General features: G+C 38.2%; 1 protein-coding gene and 1 pseudogene across 1 annotated transcript; both read right to left on the bottom strand.

The window, feature by feature from the left end:
* Positions 1 to 939: 939 nt before the first annotated feature.
* On the bottom strand, positions 940 to 2,831 carry LOC143853694 (uncharacterized; annotated as a pseudogene).
* Positions 2,832 to 3,336: 505 nt separating this feature from the next.
* On the bottom strand, positions 3,337 to 20,655 carry LOC143853784 (uncharacterized). Its single transcript, XM_077363515.1, has 13 exons — positions 20,638 to 20,655; positions 20,430 to 20,498; positions 20,234 to 20,310; positions 19,086 to 19,155; positions 18,198 to 18,347; positions 14,702 to 14,767; positions 14,338 to 14,482; positions 13,754 to 13,818; positions 13,577 to 13,642; positions 10,726 to 10,819; positions 4,422 to 4,458; positions 4,204 to 4,261; positions 3,337 to 3,757 (listed from the first exon to the last, which is right to left on the bottom strand). The coding sequence occupies exons 1-13, from the start codon at positions 20,653 to 20,655 to the stop codon at positions 3,734 to 3,736; spliced, it is 939 nt and encodes a 312-aa protein (XP_077219630.1). The 3' UTR covers positions 3,337 to 3,733.
* Positions 20,656 to 22,305: the final 1,650 nt, after the last annotated feature.

Here is a 22,305-nt window from a genome sequence, read left to right as displayed (position 1 = left end):
TGGTGGGGCGCATCTATTGGCTGGCAACGGGGTGGGGCGGGGCGGGGCGGGCCATCTCCATCCCCGTTCCCCGTCCCCGTTCCAAAGTCGGGGAATCCCCGCCCCGTTCGGGCTGGATCCCCGTTTTAACAGGGGAAATTGCCAGCCCTAACACTAAACAACTCGGGAAGATTCCCACTCGGAGAGGGGAAAGGGCCGTAGTGACCCAGAGCTGTCGGATTGGCCGAGTGGTCTCCCTGGGTGCCACGTGGGATCATCTCAATAGAGTTGCCTTTTTTACCCCCATTAATAGAAAATTAAAACAACTATATAATTAAATTAATAAAATAATTTTATTCTACTAATTTTTCTTACTTGCAAAAGATTCAAAGAATAGTAAAACTAAGAAGGTGAAGAAGAAGAAAAATTCAAAGAACAGATGCCCTCTCTCTCCCTCTCCCCCCATCCAGAGATCATGTCCTCCCTCCCTGAGTCCCCTGATCAGTTTTGGACTTGCAATCGGCTCTCCAAATAAAAAACAATCAAGGCCTAAATGTAATTACGACCCCAATAGTCAGTTTTGGACGCACAATCGGTTTTCAAAATCCAAAAAAAAACAGGGCCCCTTAGATATTGCCAATGGTTGGGAGGCTTCACCTGTAACTAAATCACATAAGAGCTGTATAAAAAATGATTGAGAAAGAAAGCTTTCAAAAATTTGAGTGGAATGCACTTTAACAGAACTTATAATTTAGTAAGCTGCACATGGCTTTTACATTGTCCAGGTCCTTCTAGCTGGAATCTTCTAGCTGAAATCCGATTGATAGGCACTTTGGGTCTTCCCTGAAAAAACCCTAATATTTTTCCTATAGGCTGACTAGGAAAATTTTCAACAGTCAGTCTCCTTCAATCCAGAAAACATGGAACACATCAAAATCTGTCATTTGCTCCCAATAAGTGCTAAGAAGCACTATTGTAAAGATGCCCATCTATGTCTGGAACAAATCCTTTATCCATCATTTCATCTCTAACAATATCATAGGTGACTCTATTTGGTATCAATCCCTTCTCCAACATCTCATTCAAAAGCTTATTTGCTTCTTCAAGCTTCCCTTTTCCACAGAGTCCCCTAATAAGCACATTATAAGTGACAACATTTGCCCTCCAGCCTTCCTTCTCCATCCTCATCCTCACATTCAAAGCAGCCTTCATGTTTTCTTCTTTACAGAACCCATCCATCAAAGTATTGTAAGTCACATGACTTGGATTCAAACCCACCTCAAACATCTCTTCCAATAGCCTAACTGCCTTTCTTGACTCGCCTTCCCTGCATAACGAGCCGATCAGAATGTTATAAGTCACAAGATCAGCTCTTACATTCTTCTCTTCCATTTCATCCAAAAGCTTACTAGCCCCCTTCATGTCTGAATTCATACAAAAACCTCCAATCAAACAATTATAAGTAGAAACATTAGCACACACCTCTCTCAATCATCAATCCACGCAATCCAATCGCTAACTCCATTTGCCCATTCTTACAATATCCATCCATCAGAGTATTAAAAGTTACAACAGTAGGAATCAAACCTTGACCCACAATATCATCCAACAACTTCCTTGCTTCATTCAACATCCCTTTTTTCGAAAACCCATTAATCAAAGCATTAAATGTCACAACATTCGGCTTAACATTCGAACCTCGCATCTCATCAAGTAAAGCAAGACCTTCATCAACCTTCCCTTCATTGCAAAATCCATTAATCAAAGAATTGTAATTGATCACATTGGGTGACAAACTTTGCTTCTTCATTTCATCAAACAACTTCAATGCAGATAAAGTGTTCTCATCCTTGCAAAACCCATCAATCAAAATGTTGAAAGTAATCTCATTGGGATTGATTTTCTTTGACACCATTTCTCTCAGAAAACCCTCTGCTTTGTACATTTTCCCCACTCTACCCATCTTACAATACCCATCAATCAATGTATTATACGTAATTACAGACGACGAAAAACCCCAAACAATCATATCCTCAACCAAATCCCCAGCCTTTTGCAACTTCCCCACTTTACAAAGACCATTGATCACAGTATTAAAAGTAATCAAATTAGGACTAATCCTCCTCCAAATCATCTCCTTATACACATCCTCTAAAACCCCAATCTTGTTTTCCTTAACCAAACCATACAACATAGGATTAACAGAAAAAATTGACAACCTAAACCCATAATCCCCAGCCCGCTCAAACGCCTCTACCGCCAAATCAACCTTCAAATTCTTAACACAAGCCAAAACTAACATATCAGCAATTATCGAATTGGAACAAAATCTATCACTCGAGATCGAAAGCGTATGAAAATCGAAGAAATCGAAAAAAACTTAGCTTTAACCATAAGATGGAGCTGTGCCCTAATTTCTCCATATCTCTTTGCATTTGCTAACAAATGCAAGAGTCTACAGTTTAATTCGAGGGTATACAAAACCCTAAATTCATTCTCTGACCATCGAAAATAGCGAAAAATGAGATCAGCATCGAGTTCTGATTCGAAAAGAAGTTGAAGGAATCTGTTAGGGTTTGTTCCTTTGAGTATAGTTTTCAGATCTGACCAATGTTGTTTTCTTATGAGATCTGAAACCCTAGTTTTCTCAAAAGTGTCTGTTTCGGATGTTTTCTCTGATGAATTAGAAAAGGAGATGGATCTGATTGGAGTTTCAAAACCGGGATGGGTGAATGAAACCCTAATCACAGAAGAAAAACAAAAAAATGGGGTTTTTTTGGACGAGAGAGCTCGTTTCAGAGATTGAGATGAAATGTACATGTGTATGAATTTTTTGCCTAGAGAGAGAGAGAGAGAGCTTGCCTTGTAAGCCTACTATATATATATATATATATATATTGATGACATATGGTATCCCCACCCCATTTTTGGGCAGAACTGATCCCTATGGATGCACGCAATCACCCGTAAACCACGCACATTGGGTTACTACGGGGGGATTCGAACTCGCGTCAAAGCCTACTAAAGATATTTTCATGAAAAAAGTTAATTTCTTCATGAAGATATGGACAACAGGTTATGTTCTTCGAGACTGGTCATTCGGACAAAAGGCAGTGTCACCCTACACATCCCCCCTTCCTTTTGCCGATTTCTTCATGACAAAAGTTAATTTCAATTTTGAATTCTAAAGCATAAGACTATGACAAACAGGGGTACACAGTACATGCTGTACAATTTCTAAAGGAAAAGAAATGTATGTCCAATACATTTTAAATAAGTGTATAACAGAATGAAGAAGAAATAAATTATAACGCTCTTCCCTGCGAAAATCATTATAAAAAATAAAGGCCCAATGGCGACTGATTAAATCATATAGTAGTGGTACTTGAGGAACAATTGTAATATGACTTGTATGCAAGTTCGTAGACTCGCTTGCAAATATTTGTATATGGATTTAAAACAACTAAATAAAGAAAAAGAACTACTATAACAGGACTTTAGGATTTTTGAACAAATGAATGCATATCAGGATTTGTAAGTTAAAAGTGATAAATCCAAAATCTTCAGGATTCAGAACAATGAACGAAATAACTCATCAAGAGCAACCACTCCTTGAATTTCATCTTAAAAGATGATTTGAGAATAGGGAATCACATTGTTAAGAGAGATTGTTTTCTTCAGATATAATGTTTTCCGAGCAGGTGCAGATGACAGAGACTACCCTAACCATTACTTGAGAGTCCCCAAGATCGGGTTAGTTGGATCTGCTCTTCAATGACTTCAGGAAGCAATAGTTTAAAATTTGAGCAAGACAATATCCATTGTGTAAGCTTCTGTCTATGCAGAAGCATGCCTATGTTGCAAACATGGTTATAAATTTCAGCCAAAATCCAAAATATCAGATTTCCCAATTTTTTTTCAAAAATATATTATTTTTCTAAAATTTCGGCCAAAATTATCGAAATAATAAATTAATACTTTTTTTTACTAGATTTTGACCGAAATTTTGGGATTTCGGCTGGCTGAAACCGAAATTTAAATCCTTGGCTGCAAATAGTGATGTACTGTTGTTCTATGGCATCCAGTTCGATATGTCAGGGAAAATTGTAGGTTGTAATCTGCAAAGTTCATATTGGTTTTATTGAAAACATCGGTGCATCAGTGAAAAAGTAGAAAAACAAATAAAAAATAATAATCAGATATTAGTACTCAGAAAATGCCTACCAAGAGATCCACGACAATCATTGTCAGCACTAGTAAAATGATTGCTGAACTCCATAAACTGCAATGAATTATGTAAACATAGATTATCAAATCAACAATTGATAGACCTATATGGAAGAGATGCACATCATTCTTCCTATAGTATCTGTTTCTTAAAAAATAAACAGCAGAGTAAAATTCTACGACTGTAAATCATGAAAATTAGAAATAATACAGACCTGCAAGTGATAGCCAGGCAAACAATAAATACAGCACCTGTCAGGATGTCAATTGCAGAGTTAGATCAATGCTCAGAGGAAAGTGGCAGACGAATATAAGCTAATTTAACAGAAGTGTTTTTGATGAGATACATGTGGTAAAACAATTAAAGTATACCACAATCAACGGGAAAACAAACCATAGTTACCGGAAACTTCCTCGTTGGATGGGAAGCTCGCTTCCCCAGAAACTTGCTTTGGAAGCTAAGTTCTTCTCGCTTACCAAATTTAGGGGAAGCACGCTTCGCAGACACTTCCAACGTGTTTTCTCCTAATTAAGATTACGCTTCCTATTAGGTGATTATTTCTTCCTAAAAGAATATTTTCTTGTTTTGATAATGCCGAAGGATCCTATTTTAAAATAAATTGCATTTAAAACTTAAAAACTTGTTTTAAGTTTCAAATGAAAATTATGTGGAACTTTTTCCAAAAGCTTAACATTAGATAAATATGAATAAAACACGTGAAACTATAAATTTCTAAAACTAGTAATTCTAATTAGTCATGAAGTCTTCTTTTCTACTTGTAATCCTTACCTCTATTAACCCTTCCTGCCTAACCTACTAGGATCTTACTCTTTCTATGTACTTCTTTTTTGCTTCCAATGAGGCTTATTAAATGTTTCATTTCGACTTTCAATGATGCTTCCCATACATTTTCTCTTTATTTTCTTTAAAACTTTTTACTTCTCGCTTTTTCTATTTTCTAAACCCCATGCTTCCCGCTTTCACTTCCTGCATCGCTTCTCGCACTCACTTCTCATTCTGGCAACTATGAAACAAATAGTGAAACTAATCCATAAATAATCATATGAATTTCTAACAGAAGACAAACATGAGAAAAAAAATGAGAGGTTACTGAACTACTGAAACAAAAGTAAATAGTTAACGAGAAGAATATGTGAATTAAATTTTATAATAATGAGAAAAAAGAGAGTGAAACAGGTATCCCACATAAGGCTTTCCGTGAGATGTATTCCATTCCATGGATCAGAATATATCTCGAATCTATCAGTAGCAAAGAATATATTCTTGTATCAATGAGATAAAACTGTTAGTGAGTACTATAGCACTCTCAAGGGCATCTGGGAAAAGCTCAGTCTCTATTAGCTCTCACCAATGATATCGAAATCGAAAAAAAATAACACAGATTTTTCAGTCACAAAGTCTCTATCGCTTTCAGCCCATTCAAAGTAAGATTCTAGCCAGCGGTACTCTATCTTCTTTCAGAAATACATTTTCACAAGTGTAGAGGTCGTGTTGGGAGAATGGAATCAATTAGAGGTTGTGGAGGTTCCTTGAGTGGTAGACATGGCAGAGGCACTCTCAATAATCGAAGTAGAGGTCGCAGCTATGGCGAGTTATGTGGTTCCAGTGAGGATTCCATCTTTGGAGATCTTGATACTTTTTAGGTATTAAAGTGGCCCGGTCCTAAGGTGTGAGCTTCTCTCAAAGGCGGTACATCACTGTCCTGTGGGAGGATACAAGTAAGTTAGAAACCCAAGGGCGCCTAATACAAAGCTCAATGTTGATCAAGGTGAACCATATAGTGATCAAGGACAATTTAGATGATCGGCTGGTAAGTTGATTTAGTTGATGGTCGCTCAAACTTGCATAACATTTGCAGTTGGGGTGGCTAGTCAGTTTATGCACTCACCTAAAATACAATATTATCATGTGGCTTGTAGAATTTTGAGATTCTAAAAGGTGCTCTAGGTGAAGGGGACTTATATATAGACCTTCTGAAATACTGGACATCACAAGTTTCTCCGATGTTAATGGGGCTGGAGATCGAAGGTCAATGCCTAGGTATTGTACATCTGTAGCCGAAAACTTAGCAATGTTAAGCAACAAGAAGCAGAATGCTGCAGCCAAATTCATCACTGAAGCCGAGTATAGGCCCGCGACCCATACAAAATGTGATATGATGTAGGTAGTGGTCTTTATTGCTCCAAGTCCTATTAAGATGTTTTATAATATGTAATAAGCCTAAGGGCATAGTTGACTTTGTACGTTACATTCCTTTAGTATAAATACATGATTCAGGGAGGATCTCTCCAATTCACATTTTTCTCTTCTCATTCTCTCTCAACATGGTATCAGAGCCTTAGGGTTTTGATCCCCTAGGGACCACCATAGCCTCTCCCCTCTCATCTTCTTCTTTCTCTTCCTCCCACGCCTAACCCTAACCCTAATCCTGCCGCCCCCTTACCCCTCCTTGGTTTTCCCACCGCCACCCCCCTTCCCCCATCTCGGTTTTTGTCCCCCCCCCCTCTCCCCACCTCCTCACTCGAACAAAAAAAAAGGAAAAAACATTATACAATAAAAAAAACCTAACCCTGATGTCCTAAATCTTTCCTATGTCCTAAATCTTTCCTATTCCTCTCCTCTCTCTTCTTTGTTATTGTTTGGTGTTCGGCTTCGCTTTCGTGGCTTCTGTGGCCCTTTCTCTCGGATCTACTTTTCCTTTCGGAGCCGCACCATGACGCTTTGTCCTATCTAGTTCTGTCCATCACCCTTTATTTCTGTCGTTGTTGTGGCTATTCTATTTCTTCTTGTCGTTGTTGTCATGGGTCCACCCGTCAATGAGGATCCCTCTACTGGCCCGACCGATGAGGCACGGGCCACAAACTCACGGCCGACTATCTTCTCTTCTAGTTTCTCGTCTCATGTGGAGGGTTTTTTTCCCTCAGATGACCACCACTAAACTGGATGGGACCAATTACTTGTCGTGAAAAATGGTGGTTGAGACATATCTCCTTGCTCAGGGTAAGGTTAATCTTATTCGCAAGGACCCTCCCTAGTCAAATGATTCTATGCTCATTGGGAGCAGGAGGACGCCTTGATTCATACCTACATCGAAACATATCTGGGATCATACTGCGCTACTGTATTATGGGGTTGACAACCTCACTCGTATCAGTGCCACATATTCTGAGTGGATGCGCCTACGCCGCGGTGATATGTCCCTCGCTGCTCACTATGGTCAGTTTGTTTCCCTCTGCCAGCAGCTTGATGTGTTTATGCCTCTCACTTCTGATATCGTCGTTCTTCGCCGTCAACGAGATCAGCTCCGAGTTGTTCATTACTTGATAGTTTGGGACTTGCGTTCATCCATCTTCGCCAGCAGAGCAGATCATTGGCTCTAGTTCTATTCCCCCTTTACGGAGGTATATTCTTGGGCCCAGCAGTGTCTCGGTGATTCGTCACCGGTTGTTTCTGCAGATAGCTCTACTCTGGTGGCCTATGAGCGTGGTAGTCTCCATGTTCGTTGTAGTGGTTCTTTTAGCCGTGGCAGAGGACGTGGTCGTGGAGGTGGCTGAGTTGATAGTGGACGTGGACGATAGTTTTGTACCCATTGTCAGAGAGAGGGCCATCATATTGACATTTGTTACACTCTTCATCCCGAGCCTCGTCAGGCTCGCTCAGCGCACCTGACTGCTATTGGTTCTTCTAAGCTTCCACTGTCCTCCACTACTGCTACCGTGCCCGCTGATGATTCACATACTTTATCTCGTGCCGACTGTGAGGAGTTTCGGCATCTTCGATTGAGTGCCCGCCCACCTACTGCAGGCTTTGCCCAGCTAGGTAGTTCACCCACTACCCTCCTCTCTAGCTCTAGGTCATGGATTATTGATTTAGGAGCCTCAAATCACGTGACCGGTAACTCTTCTCAGCTTACTCGCAGTCCATTACCCTTGCTGAAGGGTCCACCACTCCCATCACCAGTGTTGGTACTATTTGTCCTCATCCTAGCCTCCTTTTATCTTCAGTTTTATGTGTACCTTGATCTCCATTTAGTTTGCTTTATGTTAGTGAGCTTACTAAAAGCCTCCTGTCTCATTTTATTCTTCTTATTGTCTTTTTCAGGATCTCTCGACTGAGAGGACGATTGGATCGGTCATGAGGTGGATGGGCTATATCGTCTTAACTGTCGGCCTCCTACTATCTTGCATAGTTCCGTGGATGTTTTTCAGTGGCACTATCGTCTTGGCCACTCATCGCTTCAACGGCTTCAACAGACACATTATTCTAGGCCCTATTTCATCAATTCAATCTGAGTAGTGTGAACTCGGGAAGCACCATTATGTGTCCTTTCCTTCCCGGGTCGTTCAGTCTCTAGTCCTTTTCAGTTAGTCCATTCTGATGTATGGGGACCCTCTAGGATCGCACCTTCAGCTGGTTTTAAATATTTTATTATCTTTATCGATGACTACTCGCGTATGACATGGTTGTAATTGCTTAAAGATTGTTCTGAGGTCTTCTTTGCTTTCGCACTTTTCAAACAGAAATTAAAAATCAATATAAATGAAATATCCAATGTCTACGCATCGATAATGCTAGGGAGTATTTTTATGGGTCGCATGGCTTTCAGGATTATCTGTCCACTCATGAGATCCTTCATCAGTCCTTGTGTGCATACACCTCTCAACATAATGGTGTTTCTGAGCGGAAACTCTGTTATTTACTTGAGGTAGCTCGCACACTACTTTTTCGCATGCGAGTGCCTAAGATGTACCGGAGTGATGCCATCCTTACCGCATGCTTCGTGCCTAATCGCCTTCCCTCATCCATCCTACATGGAGACTCGTCCTTTATGGTCTTACATCCTCACCAGGAGAGCCCTTTCCTCTCACCCCTCGTGTCTTTGGCTGCGTTTATTTTGTACATCATCTAGGTCCAGGTCGTGATAAACTTGATCCTCGCTCTGAGCACTGTGTTTTTATGGGGTACTCTCGCATGCAAAATGGATATTGTTGTTACAGTCCTTGCCTTCGTCGCTGGTTTGTGTCTGCTGATGTTACCTTTTTTTAGTCCAAGCCCTTCTTCACTCAAGTGTCTGACTCTCATCCCTCTCTTCTTGACTCGAAAGTTTCACTTCCACATCTGGTTCTTCCCGACTCAGTTGTTGTCACAAGACATGGAGTGCTGGTAGTAACTCTTATGTGATTGAATTGCCAAAGGACATGGAGCGCTCCCATATCTTCAACATTTCAGACTTGTACAAGTACCACAACAGCCAAATTGGTGTCACATAAAAAATCAACTCGAGGTCGAGTTCTTGTCCAATCGGGGAAGAATGATGCATGCGTGATACATGGCCCACCAAGGATTTGCATGCGTGAGGACCAAGACCTACCAAAAGGTCCATGTTAACATAAGGGAACTTAGGAAGCTCTTTTATTTAAATGTTAATTAGTAGTTTTATTTTATTTTTAAAAAATGATAAATTGATATTAAAGGTCATGAGTTTATGTTAGACACAGGATTTAAGTGGGATAAATTGGTCTTTTCATGTTTCATTATGCATTGTTTAAGAGGGGCGTCAAATCCCACAAAATGAGGATCATTGGGTTTAATTTGGCTTATGAAAAGAAAGAATCTAACCATTCAAAAAAATGAAAAGAGAGAATCTTCTCTGCTATGGCTTTCTATCAACAAGGTGTGGACTTGGGTGGAGCTTAGGGATGAATTTCAAGTATTTTCCTTCAAGCAACTGACCATCTTTTATTCCTTTTCTCTCTAATTTGGATTATTCCTTTATGTTTGTGTGAACTCGTTCTATCTTAATCTCTTATTTTTTGCCCTAGATCAATTGCTTAGATCTGTTCCAACAAACATCGTGGACTGACTTAGTGTGAATTCAGTGTTTCAAAATGCGCATGCGGGCCAAAATGCGGCAAAAGAAAATCCTAATAGACTTGGCATGGCACGATCGAGTACTTGGTTGACGCGGTCATAACTTGGGAGACTCAAGGTGATTTTGATTGATTTTGTAGGGCAGATCACAGATTCAGAAAAAAAACATGAGCAAGGTAAAAGGAAGTCGACTCGGCGAGTCAAGGATATGACGCAGGGGGGTTTTGAAACTGTGTAAAACCCTTCCCAAGACTGCATCAACTATGTAAACGAAGTCTTTTACAAATTATCAATAAATGAAAGTTGAGATGTGGATAATGAATATAAATAGGGTTACTTCAAAACTTTACACAACCAAATCATAGTGCTGCTAAAGGGCAAAAAAGCCTAGTTAATCAAAATCTACAAAAATATTGTACCTACAATTAGAATACAATTAGAATGTCCAAATTTTCAAATCTTACATGATTCATCATATTTTCACATCTAAATAATACTAAGTATAGATCCCTGTAAAAGTCAATTTTCAAATCTTACATGATTCATCATATTTTCACATCTAAATAATACTGAGTATAGATCCGTGTAAAAGTCCTTAGGTCAACAGAGTTATATGGAATACTAACCAAGACCCAGAGAAATGTTGATCAATGCTGTTTTCCATATATCCAGGTATTGTTCAAAAATTATGTAAAAAACTGAATATGGAAAGATATCAATCTGCACCACAGAAACAGGGTCAGTCTTGTGGTTTAAAAAGAACTTATCACATAAGAAATTTTTTCCCAGATCATAGTCAGGGTCAAGAGGCATGAATACATTCATGATGCTCAACATGATTTTATTTGCCAAAATATAACAGCACATGTGTAAGGACCACAGAAAAGGTAATTATAGACTTTTTATTCTCATTCAAATAATCCTCAAAAGTCTAGTTTATTGGTATTTAAAATTTTATGAGGTGGATGTCGGAGATTTAGATAATCCCCTGTTTTTTGTGAAATTCCAAAAAAAATTTCATTGCGAATGTCAAATTTTACTAATTCTAATTATTTGGCTTAGTTTCGAAAAAATTGAGGTAATATTTTTTTGAGTGATAGGAGAAAGTTGCCTTAATTTTTAGAGTTTGTTTTCACCCAAAGTAGGGCGACTTGCCTTAATTTTTAGAGTTGGTTTTCACCCAAAGGTCATACGGATTGTTGATAACCCAACTCATTAAGGTAGTTTTTGGTTTTGCCCATGACTGTACTTTTAAAACGCAGGTGCGTCTTTCCGCAAGGATTGAAATTTCGGTTTCGGTTTCAGCCAGTAACGAAATTTCAGTGGCAATTTCGGTTTACGCAGAATACGCCCACTCCCACTGCCCACCTCCATCTCAGCTACAGAAACACAAGGCAAGGAGCCACTTTCTTCAGCAATTCTTGCCCATCATTCAGAGTCTATTGTAGTGGCGGATGGATCCAAGATGGTACCAACAGAACCCATGAAAGTCTTTCTGATACAATTTGAGTGGCTTTTTTAATGGTAATTTGAGTGGTTCAACAAGACACACAAACACGCAGCTTAACCACAATCAAGACTTGCAGTCTAAGGAAGAAAAGGGCCTGAACTGAGATGTACCGATGGCTTCATGTTGACATCAGCAGAGGCCCCCAGGTGCTCCAGTCACAATCAAATTTTGGGAATTATTTTGTTTTCAATGAATTAGATGATTTGTCTGCAATCTTCAGAGACAGAAATTTGCTATTTTTAGCATTTTCCTACGTTAGAATCAAGGTTTTTAATTTCAGTTTCGGAATGGGTTTCGGTTTTCAGTTTCGGAATGGGTTTCGGTCCTCACCGAAACCGAGATAATATTTTATCCTGTACGAAATTTCGTCGAAATTACCAAAATTTCAGCTGAAATTTCGGGATAATATCAAATAATAAATAAAAAATAAATTTTTTTGGAGTTATCCCTTAAATTTCGCCCGAAAATTTTGGTAAAAACGAAATTTCGATCGAAATTTTGTAACGTTTCGATTAAACCCAATTTCGATTTCAATCCGAAAGTTCGGATTTCGGTCGAAATTTAAAACCTTGGTTAGAATACAATAGCAACATTGTTTAGTGTTTTAGAAACTTGAATTGGTCTAGAGTTGCTTATAAATTCAGTAGAAGAGCAGATAAAATCGGCATATGTTTGTTAGTGGATTAGTTCTATTACCCAACAGGATTTATCAGTCCATTTGAACGACATTGTGTGCGTGTGATCCTAAATAAATAAAAAATAGATTGTTTACTTCTTATTGTTTTATTCTGATGACATATGTTCCATAGAGAAAGATTCTATTACCCAACAGGATTTATCAGTCCATTTGAACGACATTGTGTGTGTGTGATCCAAAAAAAAGAAGATTGTCTATTTCTTATTGTTTTATTCTGATGATATATGTTCCATAGAGAAAGAGAAAACTATAAACAAGAGCATCTTAGGTATCAATGTGTTGTCATCCATCATCAAGTATTGTAATGAAGGGCATATTATAAGTATGGAGGCTTTGGGAAGCCACTAAACAATCATTGGACAAAGTATCATCATGTTAGCATTAGCGTGAATAATTTACTCCCAATTACAATTTGTAAGACACGAAGTAAGCGTGTTAGATAGAATTAAGGAACATGAACCTCTTCAATCCACATATTTTCCGATTTTAATAAAAATACCCTTTTGCTTATTTTATAGAAGGGAGTCTCCATGTAATTGCACACAGCCATTTCACAGCCCCTCTTTTTTAAGGAAAGAAGAGCCAACTCACAGCTGAATTTGTCTTATTCATTTAATTCATAGGAGGTCGTACTTCTCTCTAGGGGTGGTTATTCGGTTAAAACCGAACCGAAAAAACCGAAATGTTAAAACCGAAATTATTTCGGTTTCGCAAAATTCGAACCGAAACCGAAACCGAATTACGAGAAACCGAACCAAAACCGAACCGATTACAAATTCGGTTATAACCGAATAACCGAATTGTGAGAGGAAAAGAGGGAAAAAAGTAAAATTTAGGCTTGGATCGGAGGGCTAGGATCATCCGATCAAAATGAATTTTTGAGCACAACATAATTAAGTTGTGATCAATCGAATGGACGGTTTTGATCATCCCACGGAGTGCACATAAAGCGACTTTTTTTGAAAAAAAAATGGTTTCATCCCTTATTTCGGTTAACCGAATTTTTTTTTTAGATAACCGAAACCGAAACCGAATAACAGAATTTCCCAAAAAACTAACCGAAACCGAACCGAAATGGAGAAAAACCGAACCGAACCGACCAAATCGGTTCGGTTCGGTTCGGTTCTTCGGATATAACCGAATAATGCTCACCCCTACTTCTCTTCACCAAAAGAGGGGCTGCGCAAGTGCTTTTGCAAAATTTCCTTGACACTCCCTCCATAGAAACATGCCAAATATAAAAAAGGCGTTGCCTCTGCATGATAGTTACCTTCAAAGAATCAGAAACCCTTGAGCTGAATTCTCGTGCGGCTCGCATTGAATTTACATAGTCACTCTGTAACATAACCCAGGCAGATGAAATAAAGGTGAGGAAATTTACATAAATCATGTGACGATACTACACAGATAACATTTTAGCTTTGATTAACTCAAGATGACATCATACTTGTTTGTTAACTGGCGTGTGATAGGTACGGAACTCTGATGCCTGAATGACACCACTCTCATAACCTGATAAGGGGAAATAACCAGTAAACCACACATAAAATTATCTAAAAGATTATGATTTTAAGACACTGAGCAAGAAGATACCGCTAATCTATCCATATCTACCATAGTAAAATTTTAATTTTCATGTAGAACCATGATTTTAAATTTCGGCTGAAATTTCGGGTAAAATTGAAGTTTCATGTAGAATCATAGTTTTAAATTTCGGCCTAAATTTTGGATATTGATTGGGACCAAAACCACCAAAATCTGAAATTTCGGCCAGAGTCCCAAATTTCAACCGAAATTTAGGTAATTTTGGCCAAAATTTTCGGATAATGTGATTTTTTAAGCTATTTTCAAAAATTTCAGCCGAAATTACCAAAATTTAGGTACATTAATGAAATTTGTTTCTTTTTTTTACCGAATTTCAGCCGAAATTTCGAAATTTCGGCCAAAATTTCGGTTTGAATTTCGGTTCGGCTATGTCTAAAACCGAAATTTAAATCCTTGTGTAGAACTATAGAAATACAGATCACAGACCATTCATATCCACACTGCTAGCGTAAGCTGCATGTCCTCCCTTAGCACAATCAGCAGAGGGCAAAGCATTGAGAAACCATGGAAGTTTCTCCTTGAACTGTGCCGTAGATGGACGACCTTTCTGCAAACCTGAGGTATGGAAGCACTGAAATAACACACCAATTTTAGTTATTTTCAAAAACCCCCACTCCCTGAGCTACGGAAGCACTCAAATCACCCAACAATATTAGTTCTTTTTAAAAACCCCTTTCCCTACCTAGAAAAATTACATGTCAAACACATAAATCATCCTAGTGAGAATTTGCATCACATATAAGTAGCAAATGAATCTGTAGTCTTTGAATTTTTAGAGAAGGAAAATTACCGTAGTACAATCTTTACATACACCACCAATGCCACAAGAGTCTTCGTCAGGTGGACAGCAAGGAGGCTGGAGAAGTGAATAACAGAAAGAGTAATCTTAGATTGATGGCAAGCCAAATTTAATCTTCATTGACACATCCCTACTTCCTTTATTGTTTATAGAAAATAAACAAAAAAGAAGAGGAAGAAGAAGTAAGAGAGGATGAATTTTGTGGGAATGAAAGTCGAAAAATTATATGGTATAAGGTCTTACAACAATAAGGCCTTTGTACAGTGGAGTTACCACCCTTGGTATTTGATCCAACAGCAGCTTCTCAAAAAGTGAGCTGCTGTTGGATCACATACCAGCCTCTACCATATAGTTGTAAGGCCTTACACCATATAAAAACTCATGAAAGTCAATCCCCAATCAAGTCGGCTTCTTCTATGGACTTAGGAGAGCAACATAAAAGACCAAAATCCACTTGTCCATAAGTATGATCTCTAATACACTAAGAACACCATTAAAAACTCATATTTCAACACTCTCCCTCAAGATGAAGGATGGATTTCAAGTATGTCCAGGTTGTGAAGAATATCTCAAAATCGGTTCAAGCAACTGTGCTGGTCAGAATATCGGCAAGTTGATTCTTTGATCTAAAATATGGTACGGTAATTATCTTGGTAGGTAACTTCTGTACAATAAGTGACCATCAACCTTGATGTGTTTGGTCCTCTCATGGAAAAACAAGGTTAAGATGTGATATGAATTGCAGTTTGAGTGTCGAAATACAATCTCATAGAAGTGTTGATGCCAACCCACATTTCTTTAAGCAGCTTTTGAAGCTCTATAAGTTCATAAATGCCATGTGATATCTCTCGATACTCGACTTCTACATTTGGTTGGGCAACACTTGGGGCTTTTGTACCGGATTTCGGAACATTTCGGTCGCCTCGGCCGAAACAAAATGAAATCTATAACTATGGGACCCAGTGATAGTCCCATTTGAGAGCATGTAAATGTAGTATATTTCTAGAATATTTTTTTCATAGCAGTTCATTAATAGTGATTGAAATCTTTTGCTTGTGTTCCTCAACAATGGACTAGTCACTTATTTTTTGTGATTTTATTTTCTTCTCTTGGCGAGTATTGGCAGCTCAGGATTCATACTTAAGTTTAGAATCCCAAGAAAGAAAGATATTATGCTTTAAATAAAACATAGGATCCGGTGTTCCAAAATGCTTATGAAAAGTTGAACAGAAATAATTTACTATCCGATCCAAGTTTGCCAAGTAGTTTATAGAAGAGAGGTGAAGCTTCAATGTTTTGCTGGGAATGTATCCAAACATCGGACCACTAAACCAAGACATGTGAAGGGATATGCATTTTCGCCAATGTCTTTCCTTCAAAATTGATTGGGACCCCAAATCAGTAATGGGTTGCTTTTTCTGAGCATGTCAAAGGAGGATCGGGATGACATCAACTATACCCTAAATAGACTAAAAAAATTAAAAATAAAGCATAGCTAAAATATCAATTGAGCCAAGAGCTGCTGAATGGAAGAGCCAGCATTCACTAGAAGCATATATATATATATATATATATATATATATATATATATATATATATATATATATAGAGAGAGAGAGAGAGAGAGAGAGAGAGAGAGAGACACTAGTAAAAACACCCATGCGATGCATGGGGCGAGAAAAATATAAATGGTTAATCACTTTCCCATTTGATGCAGTGGAGCATTTCACACTCATGCTTTGACAGGTGAGTCTCACGCACCATCTATAGCCAAACTCATGCATTCGAGTGGGACCCGAAATAGTTTGAAAGGTGGCCGAAATCCGTAGTATTATGTACTAAATGAACACGTTCTGTATGAAAAAATAATCGGGTTCGTCAATATTATGAAAGGCGTCCTGAATCCGTAGTATTATGCAATCTGTTCACAAAAATCCGTAGTATTATGTAACATATGTACCCAATCCGTAATTTTGCAAAGAAAAAACGTCACTATGTTGACTTTGTCCACTTTTTTTATTAAAAAAGAATAAAGGAGGAGGGTAGGATTGAAATTATGTGGCTTTAATGGGTGCCTTTGTTAGCTTTAATGGGTGCCTTTGTTAAAAAGCATAAAGGAGGGGGTAGGATTGAAAATAAGTGGGTTGAATGGGTGCCTTTGTTAAAAAAAGTCAAAAAAAGTGATGTGTAATTCCATTAGAATTTTGGGAGAAATTCAAATAACTCTCTCATTTTCTCTTCTGCTATATAGTATATACTAGTAAAAAAACCCGTGAGATGGATGGACCGACAAAGAACTGTACGGACCACATCATAGGTTGATCCAAAACGTCCATGTGATGGAACACAACATCAATAGGTTGTGCCCGTAAAATCATTTCCATAGGCTGATCCTAGCCCTCCAATCTATAGAGGTTTCCATAATTGTTGTTCCTCTCAACATGCACGGGTTCGTCAATATTTTGAAAGGCATCCTGAATCCGTAGTATTATGTAATATGTTCACAAAAATCCGTAGTATTATGTAACATATGCACCCAATCCGTAATTTAGCAAAGAAAAAACCTCACTATGTTGACTTTGTCCACTTTTTTTATTAACAAAGCATAAAGGAGGGGGGTAGGATTGAAATTATGTGGCTTTAATGGGTGCCTTTGTTAAAAAGTATAAAGGAGTGGGTAGGATTGAAAATATGTGGGTTGAATGGGTGCCTTTGTTAAAAAAAGTCAAAAAAATTGATGTGAAATTCTATTAGAATTTTGGGAGAAATTCAGATATATATAAGGGAAAAGGTTTTTGTGGTATCGCTAACCCTGAGCAACCCACTAAATACACCATCTCCCATAGTTGTTTGACTCATCCAACCCATTGATTCTATAGGTTATGGTTAGGATTATGGTTATGGTTAGGAAAAGTGAGTATGGGCAGCCCCTCATATAAGCTTATATGAGGTGACGGCTAGAAACACGGTGGGTCCACATTTTTTGGGTGATCCAAACCATTCATTTGATAGGCCCTGACATAGATAGGGTGTGCCAAAAAAATCAGCTCCATAGGATCATCTCAACACTTCGAACTGTGGAGATGAAAAATGGGCAAATTATTTATATCCGCCCATTTTCATCTTCACAGTTCGAAGGGTTGGAATGATCCTATGGAGCTGATTTTTTTTAGCACACCCTATCTATGTCAGGGCCTATCAAATGAATTGGACCACCCCAAAAATGTGGACCCAACGTGTTTCTAGCCGTCACCTCATGCAAGCTTATATGAGGGGCCGCTCATACTCATTTTTCCCTATACACACACACACACATGTATGTATGTATATGTATATATGTGTGTGTGTATATATAGACACACACACACATATATATACATATATAGATACATATATATATATATATATATATATATATATATATATATATATATATATAAGGTGCTTATTTAAGACCTGTAGAAAACACACAACATAAATCGCTGACCTGATCATCAGGGGGGCAATAAGTTCCATTTATAAACTTGCGACAGCAACCAAAAGCTTCTGGGGATATCCATACAAGAAAATCATCAAGCCATGAAGCAGCTGGCTTTGCAATGTAGCTTGATTCTGGCGCTGAGGATGCTCTTGCTATCTGCATAATAGTGATACACAGAGAAGAAATTGCCAGTTACAGAAAAGTGCCAGTACTTTCATATGCATGAAAATTTCTTAATGATATCAATTGTGGTAATGGAACAATTCATTCATAATGACCAGTAAAGAAATTCCTCGACACAATATATGCAGTTCTTGGAATATCAGTATTCAGAATAATGCTAAGGTGTGGGCTAGTGGTGAAGCGCCGGGTCTGTGGAATCTAGATAGCATCATCACGGAAATTCAGGTCCTCTGTAAAATCCTTAATCCGAAGTTTACTCATAAGAGGCGGTCTGCATATGATGTCGCGGACAGATTGGCAAAGTATGGAGTAGAGCACGAGCCTATGGAATTCATCGAGTACTAGCTTGGTTGCGATGTCAGGATTTTAGTCAAAATAATGTTTAGTAAAAGTCAAATTAGAAGAGGTCATCATGTTTTTGTTCTTGTGGTGAAGGGAGGCAGATTGGTGAGTATGCTGTCAGTTGGTATGCTTAGGGGTGGACTGGAAATTTCAGGCTCCTAGCAGTATGGTTTTTTACACTTGTGGGATGTCTCGTCCCCTCTGTTGTATTTACTCTTACAGCAATAAATAAATCTACTAAACTTTTTTTAAGAAAAAAAGAATAATGCTAAGGAAAACTAATCAAACTAGAATTTGAATCCTCATCAAGCATGCATGCTTTAGATACAATGCCGCAGATGTTCATAAATAGAAAGCAAAGTGCAGTACCTCATTTAAAAGAGAGTTAGAATCACATTGGCTGATGGAGCATAATTGGTTCGTATGTCTCGATTCTAAGCTGAAGAGGATGAAAAAGCAATTAGAACAAACATACCCATGAAAGTTCAATTTAATTCTCATTCTTGACTTTAGATTTAACAATGAAACATGAAATGCATAATCTTCATTTCAAATTGATGAAAGGAAAATGCTGCTCACAAGTCACAGCCACGAAGAGAAAGAAGAAGAAATCCGGAAGGAGAGTCCCTTGATTGTAGAGTTAAAAAGTGGGGCCAGCTTGACCATAGTGGGTTCCATGAACCACATGTTGAACAACTTTTTTTTTTTTTTTTTGGGTACTGTGAAGGATTAAGTATTTAAGAGGATTTCTATAGTTTCTAGGTAACAATTAGTGTTTCACGCATGCTAGTTGTTGCCAAGGTTTCAGGTTTCTGTTGCTAGATGTATTTGTCGTGATGGAAATGGAAACATGTCGGTTTTGAATGGAAATTTTGGTGAAAATCCTACAAAATCATGAAAACGTATCAGAAAAGCTTATGCAAAGGGACATTTAAGATGAAACTTCAGGATGTAATAGAATAAGCACAAATCCACACTAAAAAACCATCACATAAACTAAAAAAACCCACCCATAATGGTTTAACAACATTGAACACCTAGTGGCATGCGTTAGTGCACGTGTTTGATAATTCAGTACATACTGTACTATATCTCACATGCAAATCATATAAATATATATACATAATATATACAGTACATTGTACATACAATTCATATAAATCTAATGGCGTAACACATACTAGTACAGTAGACTATTTATACACAAATAGTTTTGGTTTCCGTATGCATTTCGGTTTTGGTATGCATTTCAGCTGGGGATGGAAAGAGAAACTTTTCAGTTTTTTCATTTCGGTTTCGGTGAAAATTTAAAACCACTTCTTGTATGATACTTGGGTACATCCTACCATTGAATATCTGTATAGAATAGCTTTGACACCAAAGAATTATTGACATAACAAATGGTCAACTATCCTTCATACCAAAGACTGAAATATGATAAAAGGTAAAACACCATTATATTGGATATGAGGAAAATAAAAAATAGTATGCGGGCAACTAAACATATACTACAATACCTATAGTTGTAGTTCTTCACAACAAAATATAATGGTGGTCCAACTCTGAGATGCTCAGAAACATTATTGAAATAACCCTGCAAGAAACATCAATCAGATAGTACTATAAAGTACTGGAGAGAATCAATAGTGAAGACATAGCATGACATGTAAAGGATAGGAAAATATAATGCATTACAGAAAGATGAAACCCGACCTGAAGATACGAGTCTCGTGGAAGAACAATCTGTTGTTCTAAACCAGGTTGAATTCTCGTGCCTAGTGCCTATAAGTTTCAAAAGGAACAGTACCACTATATAAGATCATAAATGAAATAAGTAATTAAGTGTCTATTTTCTTATGAATGGAAAAAGACTATAAGAGACTATGAACCTTGAGAGTTACGAATGATAATAAATTTGTACTGGTAAAATACAAGACATTTTTATCCTCCAAATTAAAGAATAAAAAAGGAAGAAAAAGTTACGAATGATAATGATTTTGTACTGGTAAAATACAAGACATTTTTATCCTCCAAATTAAAGAATGAAAAGGAAGAACCTATTTGCCAAAAGGGAATCTTCGAATAAAAAAGGAAGAACCTACTTGCCAAAAGGGAATCTTCGAAATTAGTGCACTCATATTTATTTCATTATAAATTTAGTAAATGATGTTAGTCGGACTACATAGAAGACAAGACAAGTGATGAAGGTATAAAGGATGTATTAGGGATAGCAGGCCCTAGTGAATTCACGGGGCAATGCTCTGAGTGGTTTCACCAATCAACCTATTTTCCTGTTAAAATGGAAATGAGAAATAAAAGATAAAAAAGGAAAGGACATGGAAAGGAGAATACAAAAGAGGAAGAAAGGGTACTTTTTCCTTCTTCTTTTTTTGTCCAAAAAATAAAGAAAAATACAAAAAGAAAAAAGAATAATTTTAAAAAATGGGGGAAATGAAGGACAAAACACGTAGTAGGAAAATGCAAAGAAAGGAAATAGATAACCTGAAATTAGACAAAAGAAAATAGCAGAGGTTGAAGGAAACAGGGACTGCAAAGAAGATACTGAGCGAATGACACTAAAACAGGGAACAATATGCTAATATGATATGTTGCGAGAACAGAGAAGTGGAGAATGAGAGAAAAGTGTGAGTTAGGGAATAGCTCCCCCTCATCTATTTATATAAAAGGAAGAGAGTACAAGGACCAAAGTTTCCTTAGGCACATCTGCACCTTCTAACACTCCCCCTCAAGCTGGAATGAATATATCATACATTCCTATCTTGTTAAAAATATCACTCAGCTTTGCCCTACTTAACGACTCCTCAAGCTGGACAGAGTCGGGTTGTGTCTGGGTAAGGTTTGGGTTAGGGACGAGGGTTTGGGGGTAAGTGGAAAGGGGTTGGGGGTGAGGGAGGAGAGTGGCGAGGGTACAGGGTGAGGGAGGAGAGAGAGGGGGGGGGGGGGGGGGTGGGGGGGTATGGGGGTACTGGTTAGGGTTGGCAAGAGTGGGGGTGAGGGAGGAGAGGGGCGAGTAGGGTTAGGAGGTTGAGGTTGAGGTTGAGGGTGAGGGTGATATCAAGGAAAGAGGAGGAGGGTGACAATGGTGGTCCCTAAGGGATCAAAACCCTAGGGCTTTGATACCATGTTGAGAGAAGAGAGAAGTGGAGAATGAGAGAAAAGTGTGAGTTAGGGAATAGCTCCCCCTCACTTATGTATTTATAATATCTAGGAAGCACGGGTACTCTCCCGGGGCTCCCATACCCGTATCTGACGCGTATGGGGTGCGGGTACGCTCGGGGGTACACCCCGGGTATTTCCCGGGTATGCACCCCATAATTTCTTTAAAAAAAAAAAACCCTTTTCTTGGTGTTGGATGCGTGTTGGGTGCGTTGAGGGTGCGCACCCCGTCGCACCCGACACGTTTTGAGTTTTTATTCCATGAAAAGTTTTCTGTTCCCCTGGCATACGGCTGAATATGTGCCATGTTATCTTTATTTTATTGTTAAAAGAGCTGCTGCTTGTTAGTAAAGATGTGCTGTCTTATATGTAATAAATGCTTTTAATAAAGGGTCTGCAGCTTTTGTCTGAT

The sequence above is a fragment of the Tasmannia lanceolata genome, unplaced genomic scaffold (genome assembly GCF_043159265.1).
Source record: "Tasmannia lanceolata isolate RefF3 unplaced genomic scaffold, GAP_Taslan_0.1 ptg000020l, whole genome shotgun sequence".
Taxonomy (NCBI): Eukaryota; Viridiplantae; Streptophyta; class Magnoliopsida; order Canellales; family Winteraceae; genus Tasmannia; species Tasmannia lanceolata.
This window is presented reverse-complemented; position numbering and strand designations above follow the sequence as displayed.